Source organism: Myxocyprinus asiaticus, chromosome 1 (genome assembly GCF_019703515.2).
Source record: "Myxocyprinus asiaticus isolate MX2 ecotype Aquarium Trade chromosome 1, UBuf_Myxa_2, whole genome shotgun sequence".
Lineage (NCBI taxonomy): Eukaryota > Metazoa > Chordata > Actinopteri > Cypriniformes > Catostomidae > Myxocyprinus > Myxocyprinus asiaticus.
In genome coordinates, this window is record NC_059344.1 from 8,979,658 (window position 1) to 9,002,652 (window position 22,995).

Below are 22,995 nucleotides of genomic sequence, written 5' to 3' on the forward strand. Positions count from 1 at the left end.
ATGAGTGGTGCACGCCATCTCCTTTTATACCCGTATGTCCGGGGCATGCAAATTCCACTCGCCAATTCTCATTGGCCTTTTCTATTTTAAGCAAAGGTGAGATCTACTTGTTACAATTGAGAAATGTGTTATATTCCATTTTTAAATGTTTTAAATTATATGCCTTTTTGGATTTTAGAAATGTTTGAAGGATTTTTCACACAGCATCCCTGACCTAACCAGATGGCTCCATGGTTGGGAAACGCTGGCTCACATTATATAAAGTGACAAAAGAATTAGTTTTGTACACAGAACTGTTCAACTGCACCTTATCTCCAGACTTTGGAAATCGGAAACAGTAGGTTGACTTTTTTTTTCAAGCTAAAATCAGTCTGTGCTTACCGAAATGTAAAAAAACCTGCCTCCAGTGGCCAAAGCTGTAATTGTTGTTGGGCGTATGGGCATGTGTGAGCTCCATTTCCTGGTGTAATGTCCACGGAGGTTCGCCAAAAGCAAGTTGTGAAGCGACTCTCTCACTCCAATCTTTGCAGCATTCTCTTATCCAGAGATGTCTAGTTGTTGGGGGAGGATTAAGGAATGGGCAAGAGGCTAATACTGCAGATTGAACTCTTGGATGCCGGGTCTATCAAGACAAATAGAGGAACATTTAAAGCATAACAGAGACACAGTGTTTACAGTTTTTGTGAAAATTATCCTACAAATGGATTACTTAGAGTTGTCTCTGCATGTTAAGCTGGGATAGAAGAAAGTATTTTAACATCCAAAAAGATATTGTTTTATGTAAATTGAGAAGAAAGCCTTCTTGGCATTTTTTTTTATTTATATATGTTCAAAGGGCAAACATGACAGTTATGCACTAGGGTGGCGTTTTGAGTTGCCTAACACTTATCTCCATTGTAACATTGAAGTTGTATGTCATCTCAGAATGTTCACTAACATGGACCAATGAGCTGTGAGCTTGATGCTAGACTTCAACAACATTCAAATAAAAATAAAATGTGTTAAAAATAACATTATGCACTGTACAGTACGTGTACGGTTTCGACATGCATGGCCCTATTTTATGAGTGCTAACGTTAAGCGCAGCGCTATACTTTAAGTCATAAGTGCAAAGTCAGCGGGCATGGTCATGAATTTTTGGTATTTTCGTGCAAGCATGCGCTAAGTCTAGGCGCAAGTGGGTTTGGTGAAATAGCTCGCGCAACGTGCAAATGGGCTGGATTAAGTGCAATTATATTCTGAGGTTTTCTCCAGTTATTCCACCATCTGCATCCTGTTATATACTCCATTCCACACAAAAAAATAAAAACCAAAAATATTTGTAAATTGTGTAAATTGAAATTACACTTCAAACGACAAATATAATCAAAATAATAAAAAAAACAAAATCATACCAATTCCAAACATTTTACTCTCTCCAACTTCCACCATTTTGCAGTGACTTAAAAATCACTCTCAACAGGTGGAAAAATACCATAAAAAATTAGATCATAAATATAATTGTAAATTTAAACATAATAATAATAATTGGAAAATAAACCATGACCTATAGATAACACAAATCTCATACATTTTTGTTTCAAATGAGAAGGCTGCAACTCTGATTGTCAGGGACATAATTTCTTGTTCCACTATATTTTTAGTTTGGACATGAACTTTATTTCCACCTGGTGGTGGAATCTCCAAACTGCAAATGCAGGACCTGAGTTTAAACTTTACACGATTCAAGACGTGGTTTTCAAACAAAAATAGCACATTGCGCTTTGCGACACTTCATTAACATACAATACACCCACAGTTTGCATGCATACACCCACAATAGTGCAAACACTCCCACCCACACCCATTTGCGCTTTGTGCTGGCACGAAAATTACAGTTAGAATTAGCGCTCTCACGAAATTGGATAAGACGTTGCGCATGGCCATTGAGCGTAGCTCTGTGCTTTGTGCGCTCAGGAAAATGGAGCCCGTAGACTCAGGACTTTCTATGACAGAACTCATATCGAATAAAAAATTTATCCACCTCAAGCGAACGTATACATTTTTTATGCACATTTTGGTGTTTACATTCAGCAGTTATTATGCGATATCCCAAAATGTGCATAAAAAAAAACATTGATGGAAACATAGCTACTGTTTAAATTTTTTTACTGGAAAAGCTACACTTCTTTGCAGACAGTTGAGTTACTGTCACACAACTGAAAAATGTTAAGTTAGATGTGCAGTCACTTTATTTAGTGTGGTGGGATGAATGCAGACAGACACAGTGGTATTTGAAAGAATATACAGTAACCTGCCATGTGCACATTCAGGGCTGACAACCCTACTGAAAAGAACAGCTTAGACTGGCATGAATATTCATGGTGGTCCAAGCTGGTTTATGTTGTTTAACAGCAGAGCTTAGTTGGTGACTTAGTTGGCTAGTTTACCAGTATGGTCTTTTTGGTAAAGCTGGGAAAGATCAAGGAATTCCTTCTGGTTAACATAGCTAACATAGTAACACCAGAATGCCAGCATTCCATACAGTGAACCATCCAAAGCAAAACATAAGCTGGTGACCAGCAATGCAGGTCTTTTCAGTAGGGAATCAAACATGCATATTTGGTAGTTATTTATGGTGCATTATTCCATATAAAAGTATATCTGCTTGGCCAAACTGGACTCTTGTCGTCCCAAACTAATTTTTGTATTGTTGTTTTTTAAGTAAAAGCATCTAAAATTAATTTCATTCTCCTTAGTTATTGATTTCACTTAAGTGAAGTTGGCTGGGTTTTGTCCAGTGTCAGACTTTGTGCCAGGGCCTGGTTTCCCAATAACGATTGATCTTAGTGGTTAAGAGCATTTTCTACAAGCGATTTTACAAACGTTCATTATTATTTACATGAGTTTTCCAAAACTGCACTTAACATGAACATACAAGGATGTGCTTTAAGTGCTGCTTAAGAGAGTCGCTGTCCGTGTGACAGTGCTGAAATGTGAATGTATAATGCTGCTCGTCATTGTACCTTTATTGTATTTGTGCGTAACTTTACAATAATTTGTAATTTACCTCGCTAATATTTGTTTAAAAATATTTTCTCAAATATTCAATCTAATAAAACACATATTTACATATTGTTATACAATAACTTTGTGCAGAACGATCTATTTTTTTTTACACAACCTGCTTCCTTAACCAGGCGTGCATGTGTAATATTTTGTTTTCACACATCTCTCTCGATATGAAAGCTTCCAGGATAAGTGAAGACAGCAGAGGCCCTTTGTATGATCCTGCTAATTACAAGCATATATTGAATATTACAAGGTTCACCGTGTTATCACGCAGTGCAAAATAAGGAGATGTTTAGAAGATGCACTTTAGGGACATTCACAAATATAGCAGAGGTCTGCCTTTTACTCCCAAAATTGATAACAGTGAAAGCATTGCTGCTTGTGTGGTGCTACACAACTTGTAGTGCTGGCGGGAGAACCTTTGGATGTCAGATATGAAGAGGAGACAAGGATGATTAGCCAATATATACTGATGATTTTCATGCAGTTATTGACTTTTTTCTTCTCTCTCTGATTTTAATTTGTACAGTTGTCTGCATCAATCATGCCACTACGTTGCTCTTACCAACTAGTCCACACAAATAACGTCATGGTTACTTGCGTAACCTCCGTTCCCTGATGGAGGGAACGAGACATTGTGTCGATGTAGTGACACTAGGGGTCACTCTTGGGAGCCCGAAACACCTCTGGTCTTTGATAAAAGGCCAGTGAAAATTGGCGAGTGGTATTTGCACGCCACTCCCCCGGACATACGGGTATAAAAGGAGCTGGGATGCAACCACTTATTCAGGTTTTATGCTGAGGAGCCGAGACAAGGTCCGGCCATTTCAGTGGGTAGTTCAGCGTTGTGGCAGGAGGGACACAACGTCTCGTTCCCTCCATCAGGGAAAGGTTGTTACGCAAGTAACCATGATGTTCCCTATCTGTCACTCACTCGATGTTGTGTCGATGTAGTGACACTAGGGATCCCTATACAAAATGCCGCAACTGGCTGAATTGTGTTACGTGAACTGGCGTTGTACTACAGAGAGGTCCCTTGAGGGAACGAGGCGTGGTCTGGAGTCTGAAGCCAGTGCTGAAGCGGTCTCATATGCATCAACCTGAGCGGGGTGGCCACCGCTGAGGATGCCATATGCCCCAGAAGCCTCTGAAAGAGTTTCAGTGGAACCTCTGTTTTCTGTTTGAATGCCTTCAAACAGGCCAGCACCGACTGTGCACGCTCGTTCGTGAGGCGCGCTGTCAAAGAGACTGAGTCCAACTCCAAACCGAGAAAAGAGATGCTCTGAACCGGGAGGAGCTTGCTCTTTTCCCAGTTGTCCCGAAGCCCTAATCGGCTGAGGTGCGAGAGCACCAAGTCCCTGTGTGCACACAGCATGTCCTGAGAGTGAGCTAGGATTAGCCAATCATCAAGATAGTTGAGAATGCGAATGCCCACTTCCCTTAACGGGGCAAGAGCTGCCTCTGCGAAGATGCGAGGGGACAAGGACAGGCCGAAAGGGAGGACCTTGTATTAATACGCTTGACCCTCGAATGCAAACCGCAGGAAGTGTCTGTGTCGAGGTAGAATCGAGACGTGAAAGTACGCGTCCTTCAGGTCTACCGCTGTGAATTTTTGTGTCAGCATCTTGAACGGGAGTCTGTGTAAAGCCCAGTTCAGTACTCGCAGGTCCAAGATTGGCCGCAACCCACCGCCTTTCTTTGGTATGATGAAGTAGGGGCTGTAAAAACCCCTTCTTCATCTCAGCCGGAGGGACAGGTTCTATCGCACCCTTCCGTAGGAGGGTAATGATCTCCACGCGCAAGATAGCAGCGTTTTCGTCCTTCACCAAGGACTTTGCCCAGCAGTTCTCGACGGTGAAGCAGTAGACGGATGCTAGCCGGCATATCCTGCCCCAGCGCGGCTCAAGATCCTGTACCCCGTCTACTCATCGCCAAGGGCGATCCCTCTGCGGTGACTGCACCGGCTCCGCCGCAGCCCGCCCCTTCGGCCCGGCCCCGGCATGGAGCCCACCGTTTTACAGCCCCTACTTCATCGTACCGAAAAAAGTTGGTGGGTTGCAGCCAATCTTGGACCTGTGAGTTCTGAACTAGGCTTTACACAGACTCCTGTTCAAGATGTTGACGCAAAAACGCATTCTGGCGAGCGTCCGGCATCAAGATTGGTTCGCGGCGGTAGACCTGAAGGATGCGTACGTCCACATGTCGATCCTTCCTCGACACAGACCTTTCCTGCGGTTTGCGTTCGAGAGTCAGGCGTATCAGTACAAAGTCCTCCCTTTCGGCCTGTCCCTGTCTCCTCGCATCTTTACGAAGGTCGCAGAGGCTGCCCTTGCTCCGTTAAGGGAGGTGGGCGTTTGCATTCTCAACTATCTCGACGACTGGCTAATCCTAGCTCATTCTCGAGACATGTTATGCGCACACAGGGACCTGGTGCTCTCACACCTCAGCCGACTAGGGCTTCGGGTCAACTGGGAAAAGAGCAAGCTCCTCCCGGTTCAGAGCATCTCTTTTCTCGGTTTGGAGTTGGACTCAGTCTCCTTGATGGCGCACCTTATGAACGAGCGTGCCCAGTCGGTGCTGGCCTGTTTGAAGGCGTTCAAACAGAAAACAGCGGTTCCACTGAAACTTTTTCAGAGGCTCCTGGGGCATATGGCATCCTCGGCGGTGGCCACCCTGCTCGGGTTGATGCATTTGAGGCCGCTTCAGCACTGGCTCCAGACTCGAGTCCCGAGATGGGTACGGTGCCACGGGACACATCGTGTGATCATCACACCGGTCTGTCACCGTCCTTTCAGCCCTTGGACCGACCTCTTGTTTCTACGGGCAGGCGTTCCTCTAGAACTGGTCTCCAGGCACGTCGTGTTCATGACAGATGCATCCAGAACGGGCTGGGGTGCTGTTTGCAATGGGCACATAGCCGCTGGCCTCTGGATGGGTCCGCGACTGCATTGGCACATCAACTGCCTCGAGATGAAACCCTGCGGAGGTTTCAGCTGTTGATCCAGGGCAAGCACGTGTTAGTTCAGACAGACAACACGACAACGGTAGCATATGTCAACCACCAAGGCAGTCTGTACTCTCGTTGTATGTCACAACTCGCCCGTCGTCTCCTCCTCTGGAGTCAGCAGCACTTCAAGTAGCTGCAAGCCACTCACATCCCGGGCAACCTCAACACTACAGCGGATGCACTGTCATGACAGGTTACCCTCAGGGGAGAGTGGAGACTCCACCCTCAGGTGGTCCAGCTGATTTGGAGTCGATTCGACAGGCACAGGTGCACCTGTTCGCCTCCCAAGAATCCTCCCCACTGCCCGCACTGGTACACCCTGACCGAGGTCCACCTCGGCATAGACGCGCTGGCACACAGCTGGCCCCCTGGCCTGCACAAATATGCATTTCCCCCAGTGAGCCTGCTTGCACAGACCCTGTGCAAGGTCAGGGAGGACAAGGAGCAGGTCATCCTGGTAGCACCCTACTGGCCCACCCAGACGTGGTGCTCGGACCTCACGCTCCTCGTGACAGCTCCCCCCTGGCGAATAATACCTGCGGTGGTAGACACGATCACTCAGGCTAGGGCCCCCTCTACAAGGCGCCTGTATGCCTTTTAAGTGGCGTCTGTTCGCTAAGTGGTGTTCTTCCTAATGCAGAGACCCCCAGAGATGTGCAGTCGGATCAGTGCTTTCCTTCCTGCAGGAGAGGTTTGAAGGGAGGCTGTCCCCTTCCACCTTGAAGGTGTACGTTGCTGCCATAGCAGCACACCATGACGCAGTCGACGGTAAGTCCTTAGGGAAGCACGACCTGATCATCAGGTTCCTAAGAGGTGCCAGGAGGCTGAATCCCTCCAGACTGTGCCTCGTTCCCTCATGGGACCTCTCTGTAGTTCTTCAGGGTCTACAGAGAGCCCCCTTTGAGCCTTTGCAGTCAGCCGAGCTTAAGGCACTCTCCTTGAAGACTGCCTTCCTGACTGCGCTCACTTCCATCAAGAGGGTAGGTGACCTGCAAGCGTTCTCTGTCAGCGAAACATCAGGTAGGGCTACAAGCCCATTCTACCAGGGGTGTAACGGCTTCCTGGCCCTGGCCAGGGGTGCCTCTCTAACAGACATTTGCAGAGCAGCAGGCTGGGCAATACCCAACACCTTTGCAAGGTTCTGCAACCTCCAGGTGGAACCGGTTTCATCCCAGGTAGTGGCACGCAACACAAGCGGATAAGCCTGGGATAGCCAGCCGGGTGTATCGCTTGCACATAGCGTCTCCCACCTCCTTTTGAGCTGAAGACATGTGCCATTAATTCCCAGTAGTGTTCACAAGTTTGTTCCCTGGTTGACTTCCTCCGAGCCTTGTAGCAGTCGAGTTTTCGGAGAGATTCGCTGCCGGCCCAGTACACGCGCTAACTAAGGGCCCTGTTCTGGGGTAGGTGCTCGTCATGTGGCGGTTCTCTGTAAGGCTAACCCAATGCGATATATATCTTCAGCTAATTTGTTTCCCTGTTGGCAAACTGCGTCTTCCTTGGGCAGAGCCCCTCTGCCCCAGTCTCCATGTTCGTAGTAACTCCTCCCCCATTGGGCAGGATCTACCTTGAAGACTCTCCACATGGTTGGAAAAACCATGTGACGTATTTTTCCACTTAAATATCCCCCCCTCTCTTTGGGCGAGGTGTGGTCTCCGCTGTGTCTTCCCAATGGGAGGGACACCCCCCAACTAGACCTGGTGGCCCAGTCAGATAATCCCCCTTATTTTTTAGGGAGTGGAAAAAGAGAAGGGGAAAAGAGGCCACAACTGGGTTAAGCCTGTCTCTGTCTTTTGGGTAGTCGACTTGTCCACAAAGGGCCATTCGACACTCATAACATTGTTGGGGGAGGTTACGTGTTGACCTGGTGTGCTGGCTATGAGGCACACAGTAGTCTGCCCACCACACACTGTCAGTTCACGTAACACAGTTCAGCCAATTGTGGCGTTTCGTATAGGGACCCCTAGTGTCACTACATCGACACAACGGCGAGTGAGTGACAGATAGGGAACATCATGGTTACTTGTGTAACCTCCGTTCCCTGGTGGAGGGAACGAGACGTTGTGTCCCTCCTGCCACAATGCTGAACTACCCGCTGAAATGGCCGGACCTTATATCGGCTCCTCAGCATAAAACCTGAATGAGTGTTGCATACCAGCTCCTTTTATACCCGTATGTCCAGGGTAGTGGCATGCAAATACCACTCGCCAATTTTCATTGGCCTTTTATCAAAGACCAGAGGTGTCTCGGGCTCCCAAGAGTGACCCCTAGTGTCACTACATCGACACAACATCTCGTTCCCTCCATCAGGGAATGGAGGTTACACAAGTAACCATGACGTTTTATAAAATATTCACATTTTATAACTTTCATGAATAACATTAACATTAAGCATTTTTGCATTAAACAATGCTGAACATAGATAGTTACAACTGAAAATTAATATATCTGAGTGTTGATGAACTACTAATCTGTTAAAAATTACCAATATAATGTTTGTTACTAGCAAATGGAAGTATAAAGTGTCATCACTATATATATTTTTAGTTTATTAGATGCTCATATAGGTGATTAGTCAGGATAGGTGTTGTTTGGTGCGGCTTGTAATGTTAACTTAAAAAAATAACTTGAAAATGTTTGTCAGAAAAAGTGTCCTTTGTCATATCAAGCATAATTTGTTTACAGCTTAGGGACTGATTCATTCTAAATTAATAATTTAACACTATTTAATACTGAGTGTGTGTATTAATAAAAACATTTGAGGACAAGATGCATTGTGATGCATTGAGAATCATTCTGTAATTGAATCATTACCCTTTGAATCGTAATCATATATAATCGGGAAGCCAGTGAAGATTCACACAACTACTTCTCAGGTATGAGGAGCTAAACACAAGCCAAAAGTATTTTCACTTCAGATCCAAAGCCATGCCTCAAGCAAATCATCAGACAATGTGGCCTTGAATTGCTTGAAGCTACAATATTCTCCTCCAACCAATACATGATGATAATGTAATGCATAGAACAAAATCTTACACAACTAGTAAAGTGTCTTTCACATTGACAGCGATTTTTGGTGACATGAGCGACAGTGAATGTTGTTAGTGAGCAAATTTGAGCTACCACTGGGAATGCAGACAGTGATACGCCACCTGATACAGTTGGATACTGCAGTCATTTATGAATTCCAACTAGCAACTAATAGCACAGAGACGCAAGTGATTTAATTATGTCAGATTGGTGGTTGAATTGTGGTTTCCTGCCTGTCTGTTATCCTCTCACAGTCAGGCTTTGTTCTCTCCACAGGAATCGCTTATCTGGGTGGCACCTGCAGCTCTAAGAGGAAGTGTGTGCTGGCGGAGGACAATGGTCTCAACTTGGCCTTCACCATTGCTCATGAGCTGGGCCACAAGTGAGTCCAAACACTGCAAATTGCAGACCTGTGATTTTAGATTTGTCTGTGTTTGTTTCAGAGGTGACTCTGATTCTGGTACACCACTCTAGTTTGGTCATGCTTCTGCAGTCTATCGCTATCACTACATCAGATCTGGACAGTGAGACATTCCAACACAATATGCATGTAAGAACATGCACTTTTAAGCTTCTTGTTCTACAGTTCTTCAAATTTCCAGACATGAAAATTCTTCATTTTACTCTTCATTTACTTACCCCTTACTCACCTAGTTCCAAACATGTATGACTTTCTTTTTTCCATGGAACACAAAAGGATAATTTTTTAAGAATCGTTATTCAACTCTTTCTCATACAACATTCTTGCGTGTCTTGAACACAGTGTGCCAACGGAATGTGATGCACCAAGTGTGAATATGCACATGCATGAATGACATTTGAGAGCTGAATTCTTTCATTGTATGGAAAATACCAGCGTGAGCATTCTTTATAATTTCTCCTTTAATGTTCCATGGAAGAAAGAAATTAATAAGGGTCAGAATGACATAAGGATGAGTAAATTATGTTAATGTTTCTGTGAACTGTTCCTAAACTTACCATTTTTTTTTTTTTTTTGCAAGTACAGTACCAGTGACTTTTTTAGCAGCACATTAATTAAGCTATCTATTTATCTATCTATTTATGAGTGAGAGACCATTTACTAGTCGAATAAATAGACCAATGGAATCTTAGCTGAGCTTGCTAAAAAAGCAGGCACCTGACTCAGCCCAGATCTTCATCCATCATCTGACTCTTCAGAGGTGTAAATATCTAGTATAAACTGGTATATGCACAGCCATCATATCTAAACACGATCTTCCTATACACACAGCCACGTCTGCTGATTAGGTCCAGATGTGGTTTTCATTCACTCAAACAGCAACTCAAACAGTCTTTTCAGGCATATAATATGTTTGTTTTCTGAAAGAGACAGCCAAACTAAACTAAAGCATCACGGTAACAGTTTAAAACTCATACACTCACTTTGAAACATACTGATCAAGTGCTATTATCCATGCACACAGCCAAGTCTGTTTACATTAGCGCTTGTCACACACACACACACACACACACACACACACATGTTGGTGCAGCTATCCTTATAGACATAATGATTTTTATACTGTACGAACTATAGATTCTATCCCCTAACCCTAACCCTACCCCTAAACCTAACCCTCACAAAAAACATTCTGCATTTTTCATATTCTAAAAAACATCATTTAGTATGTTTATTAAGCAATTTAAATTATGGGGAGACTAGAAATGTCCTCATATACCACATTTATAGCAAAATACCCTTGTAATTACCAGTTTGTAACCTAAAAAATCATCCTCGTAAACTACCCGGACCCGCCCACACACACACACACACACACACACACACACACACACACACACACACACACACACACACACACACACAAACACACACACACAACACACACATACACACACACACACACACACACATACATGTTGGTTCGGCTATCCTTATGAGGACTTTCCATTGACATAATGATTTTTATACTATACGAACTACAGATTCTATCCCCTAACCCTACCCCTAAACCTAACACTCACAAAAAACTTTCCGAATTTTTACATTTAAAAAAAAAAAAAAAAAAAAAAAAGAGATTTGAATTATGGGGACATTAGAAATGTCCTCATAAACCACATTTATAGCATAATACCCTTGTAATTACCAGTTTGTAACCTAAAAAATGTCTTCATAAACCACCCAAACCCTCCCCCCCACACACAATGTCTGAGATGTCAAACAGTGCATCGGCAATCCGGACTGCTGATATTATTTGTTCATTTGTTTTTTACAGCTAAATGAAATAAAACAAAAACAGTACAGCAGACATAACCCATTTGTTCACGTTTACTATATTATATACGGTATTTTTTTAATGACAAGAAATAAAAAATTTAAATAAAATAATACAAAAAATACTTGTCTACACTCTGCCCCCTCTGCCAGCTGTGCAGTGTCATGTGCAAAAATAACTCACTCCAGGGGGTACAGGGGAGGAATTTAGACCCTACTCATGAAAAGGTTAAACTACCTCTTGTCTGTTGGCTGGCTTATTGAAACAACCTTGCTTGCTCTTTTGAACAACACTTTACTTGTGTAAGCTATGGTACATCAGGTTTCTACCTACAGATGAGTAATGAGACACCCCAACCTGGCTCAAAACAAACTTCCTTTCTCTCTGTGTACTTTGAAAATCTAGTGAAATTCCTAAAGAGAGCATGCTGTTAAACATTTCACATTCACACATCATTCAAGTGAATTAATAGTTTGAACCTAACGACATGAGTATGAGCTTCCCCTGTATTACTCGCTCTCTCATAATAACTCCATCTTTAGCTAGCATAAAGCCCCCTTTGACAGAGCAATGATGGGCAGCCAACAACAAAATTTGTCTGGAAAAATGGCCAAGCAACATTAGAGTTAGCGCCGTCTTTGTGGTGCTGCCAGACTTCAGAGGAGTTATCATTGTACCTGCTCCAATACCGTGCAGTGGGACCACATGAGCCAAAGTGGGATTTAATGCCCAGCAGTAATGAGTTGGCATGGAGAACGCCCGACTGGTGCCGTTACTAGGAGGCGGTGCCCTGCTGCTAGCCCAGTCATAACGCACATACAAGGCTCCATTGTCTTAAGCCTATAAAAAAAAAACTATACTTCTTTCTAATAAAAGCTATAGCAAGACATATTAAGATGATTGTTTTAAAGAGTCTCTAAGACTAGTGCGCTGTTGAATATTTCTGTCAGCAAGGCATTTATTGGCTCAAATAAGCACACACTGATGCATTTCACATTCTGATCTGTGATGTGGTCTTTAATCCACTAGAACTGAGATTTGTGCTCGTGCAGCGTATAGGTGGGTGGTATGATCAAAATCTTATATCTTGTTATGAGTAATTTTATGTAGCAAATACAGTTATTTTTACTCAAACAAGTATTCTTTCATAATCTAGTTGTGACCTTTGAATTTGCCATACAGGCATTACAAAAGTTAATTAATGTCTTATTATTCTTTTTTTTATTTTTTAGAAATCCTCCTTTTATTAATGCTTCATCAAACCAAGACACTAATCTTCTTATCACAATTACTGTGCTCTATGAACATTGGCATTACACTAATGGGGTGTGGTCATATTGATCAACTCATTCAAAATGAAAACATGGACACAGCCAAGTTCATATTTTAGTCTACCCACAGTGACTCATTACTGTGTCATCCCTTTTTTATGTGATAATTAATCAAAGCACCCAGGTGTAGATCAATTGTTTACTATTTAATAAATAGATGTATGTATTAATTGGCTTATACATGCTATCTAACACTTTTTCTATATGTTAGAAAAAGTTACAATTAGCAATTATTAATCCAAGTGCAGTGTTATGAAAAAGTCATAGCTATAGATAATAAAGTGAGCAATACAGCATATAATTGGTTATCGGTAGTGTTTTATTACTGTAATAGCACCACGATTATTATTGCTCATAGTTAGGGTTAGGTGTTTAAACAAATGATTGAAACTTTGGCATGCAACTTGTCCTGCACTGTTTGAGCTATGGACTTAAATAATACCTCAAAACATACAGCTTATTGAGGGTAGGGGATCTATAAGGCTACTTTTCTAAGCTATATAACTTACAGTTTTTGCTGGTGGATGATTAAACAGGTGAAAAAATCCTGTAGACTTAAACTGAAGAAGGGACCCGACCCATATCTAGGGACCCAAGCAAAACTCTAGCAACTGCTCAGAACACACTATATAAACGTGTGTTTTCTACTCCTGATTTGTATTAATAAGCATAGCAATCCTACCTCCGTATATTGCCTCTGAAGGCAGCATTTTCCAGTTTTCGGTGGGGGTTGGTGGGGGGGGGGGGGGGTATATGCAACTTGCATATACTCTATTGCATATAGGGAGGACTGGCACTGCCTTATTGTATGCTTTTAGAACAGTCATAGAGTCGAGTCAAGTCATATTTATTTGTATAGCGCTTTTCACAGCACACGTCGTTTCAAAGCAGCTTTACAGAAAATTATGCTTTAACAAACAATTATGCTATTAAAGTCCTCATTGTGGGGTTATAGTGAATAACAAGATTAAAAGGCATGCCTTAAAAATGATAGTTTTAGGCCCGCAGTGAGCAAGCCAAAGGCGACTAAGGCATAGAACACAAAACTCCAAAAGGTAGGTAGGTAGGTAGGTAGGAAGTGAAGATAGATAGATAGATAGATAGATAGTTAGTTAGTTAGTGAGTGAGTGAGTGAGTGAGTGAGTGAGTGAGAGAGTGAGTTAGTTAGTTAGTTAGGAAAACCTTAGATAACCTTAGGCCAGTTCCCCCTCTGGCTAAACAGCATGAGTAAAATGCCAATATTAGTTATCTACTGTATGTGTAATACTTGTCTTCTTTTAAGTAAGTAAACTGAGTAGATGTTGGTGGCCAGTGTTTGAACTAAAAGGATTTTGTACGAACTATGTGATTAATTATAAAGTGTCTATGTCTACAATGTCTACAAATTGTTTGCAGAAGTGCACATAGATGCAGTGTCCATTTATTTAGCTGATTAAAGCTTTAGTTGGTAGTAATTTATCATCTGTGTATTCTATTATAAGTGAATGTAGTCCATCATATGACCAAGATGATTCTGGCGGAGGTCAGCGAAGTGTGCCTCGTAGTCTGGCCGGAAGCTTGGTGGTTCATTTCGGTGGAGTCCATCCTAAGCCCTAATGAGTCTCATAAATTAATTTATTAGGCTTCTGAATTATACTTTTGCATTCTTTTGAAGCTTGAAGAGGTGGTCACCATAAACTGCCATTGTATGACATTACTGAGGAACAAAGTCCCTTTGTGTTTAGAAAAAGAAAGAAAGTTAGTTAGAAATCCACACTGCTTTCTTTATTAGTTAGTTACTTATTCATGTGATTATATAATCAGCCAAATGTTTGGCAACAGTCCAATGCATAAAATCAAGCAGAAATGGGCCAGGAGCTTCAGTTAATGTTCACATCAACCATCAGAATGGGGGGAAAAAATTTGATCTCAGTGATTTCGACCGTGGCATGATTGTTGGTGCCAGACGGGCTGGTTTGAATATTTCTGTAACTGCTGATCTCCTGGTATTTTCACGCACAACAGTCTTTAGAGTTTACTCAGAATGGTGCCAAAAACAAAAAAACATCAAGTGATGAGATCACCTTGTTGATGAGAGAGGTCAACTGAGAATTGCCAGACTGGTTTGAGATGACAGAAAAACTCAGATAACCACTCTGCAATTGTAGTGAGCAGAATAGCATCTCAGAATGCACAACACGTCGAACCTTGAGGCGGATGAATGTATATTGTGAAATACACTGTTACCATCATATAAAATGTTCTGTAAAATAAGTGTCACATGTACTGTGGTGAGTTTGGTTTCACTGCTCACATCTACAGAGGGAAAATGCATTAACTACACATTTTGTTAAAACTATGATAAGTACGAAATCAGGTTATTCTTCACTGTAAAAGGTAACTCAACCATAACTATTTTTGTTCAATAATTTTTTTTTTTTACTTGACTAAATCCCCCTAACCACATTAGTTCATACCAACAAAAGTAATTTTCAAGTGTTTGAAGTACAAATAGATCCTTAAGGAAATAATTGCACTTTTTATTGTGTATGATCTGTCCTGTTACAGGTGGGTTTGACTAAACCGTGCTCAGATTCAGATTCAAACGAACTTCGAAGCTATTTTTCTCAGTTTTAGTATTGTTATAGTTACTGTGTTGTGGCTTTGTAGGGCAGCATACTTGATAGGATATATGGCTTGTGAAAGTGCTTCAGCTGCCTTTACACTGCAGTTAGCTTGGCAATGAAACTACCTTTTTTAATGAGCTCATTATTATTATTATAAAAAAAATTTCACTGTTAAACAAATTCAGCACAACAGACCTTTGGCATACTCCTAACATCTCAATCCACTTATTAACTAAATCACCCCTTTCACTTTTAAAATGTCACCCATCCATGTTAAAGCTTTAAAGAACAAAGCGATGAAATCACTGTAGTGTTCACATTCTTCCTCTTGTTAATTAAGCTGTCTGTAAGCTGACTTTCTATAATGCTCAATGTGTGTCTTTTGACTTTTGTTGCTTTGGTCTTTAGCAAGAGGTGAGATGCACCCTGGAAATCCACACTGCTTTCTTTTTTAGTTCCTGCGCTCAGTACTGCTGCTTCATTTTGGTGGTTGTTTTTAACTTGGGAAATGTAGGTCAGTGCTTAAGAGAAAGAGCACTGTTACGGCCCTTTCTGACATGAGTTTCTGTCTCAGGCTTTAGGTTTAAGCATAGTAATGCTCTTTTTCAGAATAACAAGGCAGTGATATGCATTAAAACGATCCTTTGTAAAGAGCTTTTTAAAGATCATCTTTAACAAGCAAATTAAGCATTTATTGTATGCTGCATTTGCTGGGGTGAGAGTCATATTTTGTTGAAATCACTGGTATTGTGTCTTTTTATGATGAGTGCTATGAATTTTAGTTTTTGTATGCCAACACTATTTTATTTATAATCTTGTCTCCCTTTAGCATGGGCATGAGCCACGACGATGACCACACCAGCTGCACGGGTCACTCCCACATCATGTCTGGTGAATGGGTCAAGGGTCGTAACCCCAGTGACCTTTCCTGGTCCACCTGCAGTCGTGACGACCTGGAAAAGTTCCTCAGGTGAAGTTCTGTGCATTTTACCCTTTAGAGTATAAAATCTCAAAACTAGCCTCTGTTTAGGTGTTATTAGCAAAATAAGTACTGAAATTTGTTGTCACATATCATCCTTGCATCCTTTCCTCATGTCCTAAGATGTAGGAGCTAGATTCAGGGTGCTTCTCGTTTCTCAAATTGTGCATTTTTTTTTCTTTCCTTGTTTCCTTGCTACATGGATGAGATGTGTGAACGGAGAAATAGAAGCAAGATGTATTGTAAAATGGAATATCCTTTCTCACTCAAGCATCAGTTTAAAGCACCATCTTTGTGCAGCTGAATTTCCTCACTGCACTTAAGAATGTGGAAATGCAGTTATGTTGTTGTAAATTGATTAATTAATACATTCCTTTTAAATCTTAATAAAGCAAAATACACAGCTGGAGTAGTGACATTTATGGTTTATTGAAACTGTGAAGGTAAAACTTTAATTACAAATGTTGTGCCATATGTGTCAGGTGTTTTGACAAAAAAATAATTCCACACATCGCTTAAGCCTCCTCTGGAAGCTTCCTTTCTCTTCAGTCTTTGGTTGCTCACAGTGAATTTAGAGAACTGATATATCTTTCAAGAGAGCAATCGATTTCTGGGTATTTTAAAAAAATATATTTTTCTGTTATTTTTGCAGAAGAGTAAACAATGCTTTGAGATGCTTCTGAGCCCTTGCAAAAAGGTCAGCATTGTTTGTGCAATACTCTTTCAGAAGGATAAACAATGCTGTGTGATGCATCAACCCCTTGCTGAATGTTGAGCATCTTTGTGCTAAATCCATACAAAATAACACTACTGCTTTGCAAGGTGTTCAAGCTTTCTTTTGTACAAGATTCTTGCAGTAGGATAAATGATGCTAAATGACACATATGAACCCTCGAAGAAGGGTCAGCTTTGTATATGCAATACCCTTGCAAAGATAAACAATGCTTTGCCATGAGGAGATGGGGGCCATGGTACGCTTAGTTGCACGGCCCGAAAAGACACACCGCATGGACAGTACATTTGCGCTGGCTAGGAGATGGACTGAGACAGTAGCTGAAGTACCACAGTTGTGATGAAGCATAAACAAAACGCTTCATTTTTTGCTTATGACCCTTGCGAAGAGGGTGAGCATATATGCTCTTATCAGAGAACAAAGGGAAAATGACACATGAAACTGTTACATAATAGAGTGGTGTTCCAGGAGAAGGGGAATAAAAGGATTTCAGACAATTAACAACTACAAAATATTATGAAACGTAAACAATAAGGTCAATCCATATAAATTGTTAATAACATTTTTAGGAATGGACAATGCCTTTAAATAGTTATCTTACTATTTGAATTTTAGAAGACTGAAATTTTAGGGGACTAACAAATGCAACAAAATGTGGATAAAGATGGCAAATAGGTAAATGTAAGTACATTTGAATAATGATGTGATGTTTGATACAGAAGCTTCTGTCAAAGCCTGTGTCAAAACCACAACACGTTTGGTTGATCAATGACGTGTGAAGCACCAATTGACTGACTATTTAGTAACTGCTTTGAAAGAAATGCAAATCCCCGAACAGTATTATCACAAAACAGTAGCAAAAATATGAATACTTACCTAATATTAAATGTTGTTGAAGCACAGGTTGGCCAGCAGATGTCAGTAATAAAAAAGAAGCTTTGTGAACAAATCCTGTATAAATATATTTTCATAAAAGTTACAGCTAAAAATAAATAAATAAATAAAAACTTATTTTCCTTTCACCAATAGTGTAATTGTTTTAAAAGTTACCCAATAAATACACTCCCATACTCTGGAATGTTCTCAGAGACCTCCAATTAATCAGGAACATATTTACATAATTGGGAATAATGTTAAACACCTCTGCTAAATATGGTTATTTGATGTATTGAGCAAATTAGGCAGGTCATACCCAACTAACAAAATATGGAAAAACACAATTTAGTTCAGTTTACACCCATAAAGCTGAAGGTAAACTTTACTGAAGCACCAGTGATGAACACCAATGAGAAATTACCCAAAAGATAATACCAAGATGGTGTTAAAAGCACCACAACACACGCCGCTAATAGAACCAAAATGACAAATCATACCACTGAATAATTATTTGCAATAAATCTTCACATGAGCATTAGCAATAAACACCAATTGTATAATGAACCATGCGAAAAATGGAGACATTAAAATGATTGGGTTAGCACACTTGATAAGCTTAGCACTAAAAGCACTTACCTGAAAAAAGAGAAATATAAACATATTAATACTGTAACTGTAAATGTCAAAGAAGTGGTGTACCTGATGAAGGGGACAAGAAATTTTCAGGCAAATTACAATTCAATATATTATCTTAAATGTGATAACAATATAGAGTTAAAACATAACAATTATTTAAAATAGGAGAGGTACAGAAGATGCCTTTAAATGGGGTTTCTTGAATATTTGGATCTTTATCATGACTGAAAAGTTGAGGGACATGTTTGTCACCATATTTGATAATGACCGGGGCATCCTGCTCTGTCTGTTATTTGACTGAATTTGTTGAATTTTATTAAATAAGAAACAGCGGTACATTGTATAAGAGACAGAACTTTCTTCTTCATTTGTTTAAAGCATTTTGTCCAATTCTAGGACAAAACTGAAACTAAACACTGACAAGCGCATCTGGTGCGGCATCTGCATATCTTGCCTACCAAAAAAAATATAGGGCAATATTCACCACCGATACACACAGGGCTATTTCACTTAGAATCAAATGATATAATACAGTACATTGCAATTATGTCCACAAGTGCAGCAATATTTCGCTGCCGGCATTAGCATCAGCACATTTGCGTACAGTGTGGGAATAGTAGATTTATTTCCATTTTGCAGAGACACCCCCCATTCAAAGCTGAATGCTGTCACATAGCACAAATACCTACTGACAAATTCACATATACAGTCACACATACAATTTGGCCTTACCAGCCTGAGGCAGCATTACCTCTGTAGGTCGTCACAGCTAGCTCTTTCCTTGATGAGGGACTGGTGTGGATAGCAAAATACCCCAACCACAGAAAAAAGTGCATTTTAATTGACTTGTGCATTTTAATTGAGGTGTGTTAGGCTTGTTCAATATGAATAAAGCTGCATATTTTATAGTTCATCCATTTACTAACAAAAATGTACATTTAGTTTATTATTTAATTCTGTTAATTCATTCATTCACATCAATTCTAAATTTACATTTTATTTCATTTTTATTTTATTTTATTCACATATTTTCACAACTTAACATAATTTTTCTCAAACAGGCCATGCTTATCTTGGTTTGGTGCATTTTTTAGGATGCCGGAACTTACATTAAATTCTAAATTTATACAGATAACAGACATGCTTGAGAATCCTAAAAAGTGTATGTGCTCATTAGGTGTTAAGGCATCAACAATTAAATTTAAATATTTCTTCTTTGCTCTACTTGAAAAAGAGCGTGGAAACTGCAGTTACGCCGAAATCTACCTTGTTTTAGTAAAATATCTATGTTTGTCTAGTTTTAGTTGAGAGTTTAGGCTTGGGGAGCACGGGGGCTTGGACGTAAGGCAGAATTTATCTTGGAAAATTAATTAGCGATAGAAAAGCACATTTGTAAGCACTGTAATTTTTGGTCTCTTTTGATATAACGTTTGCAGTACCTTTTGTTAAGTGTGAGAATGTAATGAACATCCTGTTTGTTTTCCTAACATCTCATTGTCTTCCAGATCCAAGTCAAGTGCCTGTCTGCTGCATACAGACCAACGTAACCGCTATCTTGTTCGTCTACCAGCCAAACTCCCTGGGATGCACTACAGTGTTGACGAACAGTGCCAGATTCTTTTTGGAACCAATGCAACCTTCTGCACTGATATGGAGGTGTGTATCTTTCAACAATGGAAACCTAATGCAAAAACTGAGATAATGTATGATATAAGGAATGTAGATACCGTCCCCTTGCTGCACTGTTGTATCCATCATATGCCACTTAGTCAAAATGAAATGTGCCTTAGCAGGGAACTCTGTCCAAACAGCTTTCCAAAGTTTCTGAGCATCTCATGTCTGATCTTGTCTCAGGACTGCCACTGACTATCACATGTGCAACCCGACGGAACTGCAGTGGCCACTAATGTAAAAATGTAGGTCATATGACGTGCTTCCATGTGTGAAGACCAGTTTAAGTGAACAGGTGGAATCAGAAAAAAAAAAAAAAGTCAGTTAACCCAGGCAAAAACAAGTACAGTGTAACAAAACAGAAGAAAAATAAGAAACCAAAAACATATCAAAAGTGGTCTATCACCAGTTATCACAAAACACAAGCCAAAACAAACGCAACGAACGGAAGTTGATCTTCTTCCTACTTCCTCTTTCTTTCTTGTCTTTATACGCTAGACACGTGTCTGGATTGGTTTATGGATGAACGATGTCAAAACGGTAATGATGAGTGTCGGGGTAGCTGTCCAATGGTGAGACCTGAGGGATGTGATAGTGGAGATGTAGAAGAGAGAGACAAAACATACAGCCAGCAGAAACACACCTCGGGATGTAACAAGTGCAAAATATGCAAAATATAACCATGTTTGAATAGAACCCGTCCCGTGCGCACACACATGCACACCTAAGTGAGTGGCCGAGAGAGAGGGAGGGAGCTGCTGCTCCGATCTTGGTCAGCTCCGATTCCGATTTCAAACTGGTTAACCAACAATATTGATGATGCCTTGTGGGTCTTTTAAATAACCAAAATATTTCTACACCGCGGACTTCAGCCACTGGCAGAGGGAAATAAAGTCTTTGACATTTCAGTGCGCTGCGCTCTCTCTGCCTTGCAGTTTGCACATATGGCTTTTAAAATGAAGTGATGGCTCAGTGAAACAGAAGACGTACGTTGCAATTTAGAGATTTATTTAGTAAAGTTTATATGATGCTCTGTAAATTTAGCTGATTCTCAGCTAAACAGATTTTTACAATGGAAACTTTCATTCCTTTATTTGGATTTTAGAAAAAACACAGTGAATGCAATACCTTCAATTATAAATGTCAACGGTTTGATAACCATCTCTTTTTAAAACCATGAAACCATGACACCGTTACATACCTATTCCCATGTCTCAAAAAGGAGAGCAAAGAGATGAAGATGAGAGGTGTACCAAATTTGCTAAGGGGTTTTGCATGCCACTGAACACAAACACACAGAAAGATAAAAGTTCCCTAACTTGCCAAAAAGGACATTTATTGACAAAATATGAGTAACATAATCACGTGAGTTTTAGGCCACATCCACACTAATACGTTTTCTGTTTGAAAACACATTGTTTTCTCTACGATTTGGCCTTCTGTCCACACTGAGACAGCATTTGTTCAGCAAAAACTGAGCTTTTACATTTGAAAACGGCGACTTCATATGGTAGTGTAGACAGGGGAAACGAGATAAATGTTTCCGAAAATGAAGTATTTGTTCTCATGTGACACAGTCATGTGATCTATTCAACACAAAACAATCAATTGTGGCCCATGTTGTAGCGGAGTTGTTGTGCCTGCTATCCACTTTGATAGCGTTGTTGAAGATAAATGTTACTTTGTACAACCATCACATTGTATTCCTTCAAAGATGATGGGATGTTTATTCGAAAATGCTGACTGGTGGTGGAACACAAGGACAGCTATGTTTCAGATCTTTTCCAGATTTTGGTTGCAACCAATTTGTAAACAGAATGGTCGTGCCCGAGGAATGGCGTGAGAACTTTCAGATGTCTAGGGACTTTCTGTATCATCTCAGTGAAGTTTTGCAACCTCATGTTCAAGGCCATGCAACATGATTGAGATCACCTTTTAATGTTGTTACGAAGGTTGCATGTACTCTATACTGATTTAGTGACAAAGGAAGACTTCGAAAATGGTGAATGTGTTTGGATTAGCCTGACACACTGTGTCTAAAATAATCAGAGAAGTGTGTAGGGCAATCAAATTTCACTTGGGCCCCATGTATGTTGCTCTTTCAGTCACAGAACCAGAGTTCAAAGCCTTGTCACAAAGTTTTATGAAACACATGGAATGCCGCAATGCTTTGGGGCTATTGATTGTATGCACATCGAAATTAAACAGCCCACAGTAAATTCTACTGATTACATCAACAGAAAAGGAAAATTCTCCTTGAATTTACAAGCTATATGTACTGTAATTATGAGTATACGTTCATGGACGTTGTTGTTAAGTGACCTGGCAGCGTTCTTGATGCGCTTATATTTGCTAAATAGAAAATAAATAGCTTCTTAGAGATGAAAAGATCCCTTCTTGCTGAAAAGTACTTGTGGAAGGAGAGGATCCAGTCTTTTTACTTGGAGACTCAGCCTACACCCTAATGCCCTATGTTATGAAAGACAATGCGAGTGGTGGAGTGTCTCCTGAGGAACAGTACTTTTGGTTGTCACTGTGCAAATCTAGATTGGTGATCGAATGCTCCTTTGGACATTTAAAAGCACAGTTTTGAGCTCTGCATAAGTAAACATGAAATCACATGACAAGGGAACAGGAACTAAACTTTTCAAAATAAAAGACATGAATCAACAAAATACACATGACATATCCCCCCCACTAAGAGGTGGCTCCATTTAGAGATGTTGCTGCCTATTCTAACCACCTGGCGTCTGCTTGACAGGAAGTCCAGGATCCAGCTGCACAGCGAGCTGTTTAAGCCCAGATCCCGGAGTTTCTCAT

At 40.7% G+C, this 22,995-nt stretch overlaps 1 protein-coding gene across 3 annotated transcripts in view; it reads left to right on the forward strand.

Annotated features, from left to right (window-relative positions):
- adamts17 (ADAM metallopeptidase with thrombospondin type 1 motif, 17) overlaps positions 1-22,995 on the forward strand; it is a 329,457-nt gene that overhangs the window by 92,626 nt on the left and 213,836 nt on the right. For all 3 annotated transcript variants that reach the window (XM_051711565.1, XM_051711576.1, XM_051711587.1), the window contains exons 8-10: positions 9,365-9,470; positions 16,110-16,250; positions 20,010-20,160. In XM_051711565.1, the coding sequence (XP_051567525.1) occupies positions 9,365-9,470; positions 16,110-16,250; positions 20,010-20,160 (398 nt within the window). The remainder of the gene's footprint in view (positions 1-9,364; positions 9,471-16,109; positions 16,251-20,009; positions 20,161-22,995) is intronic.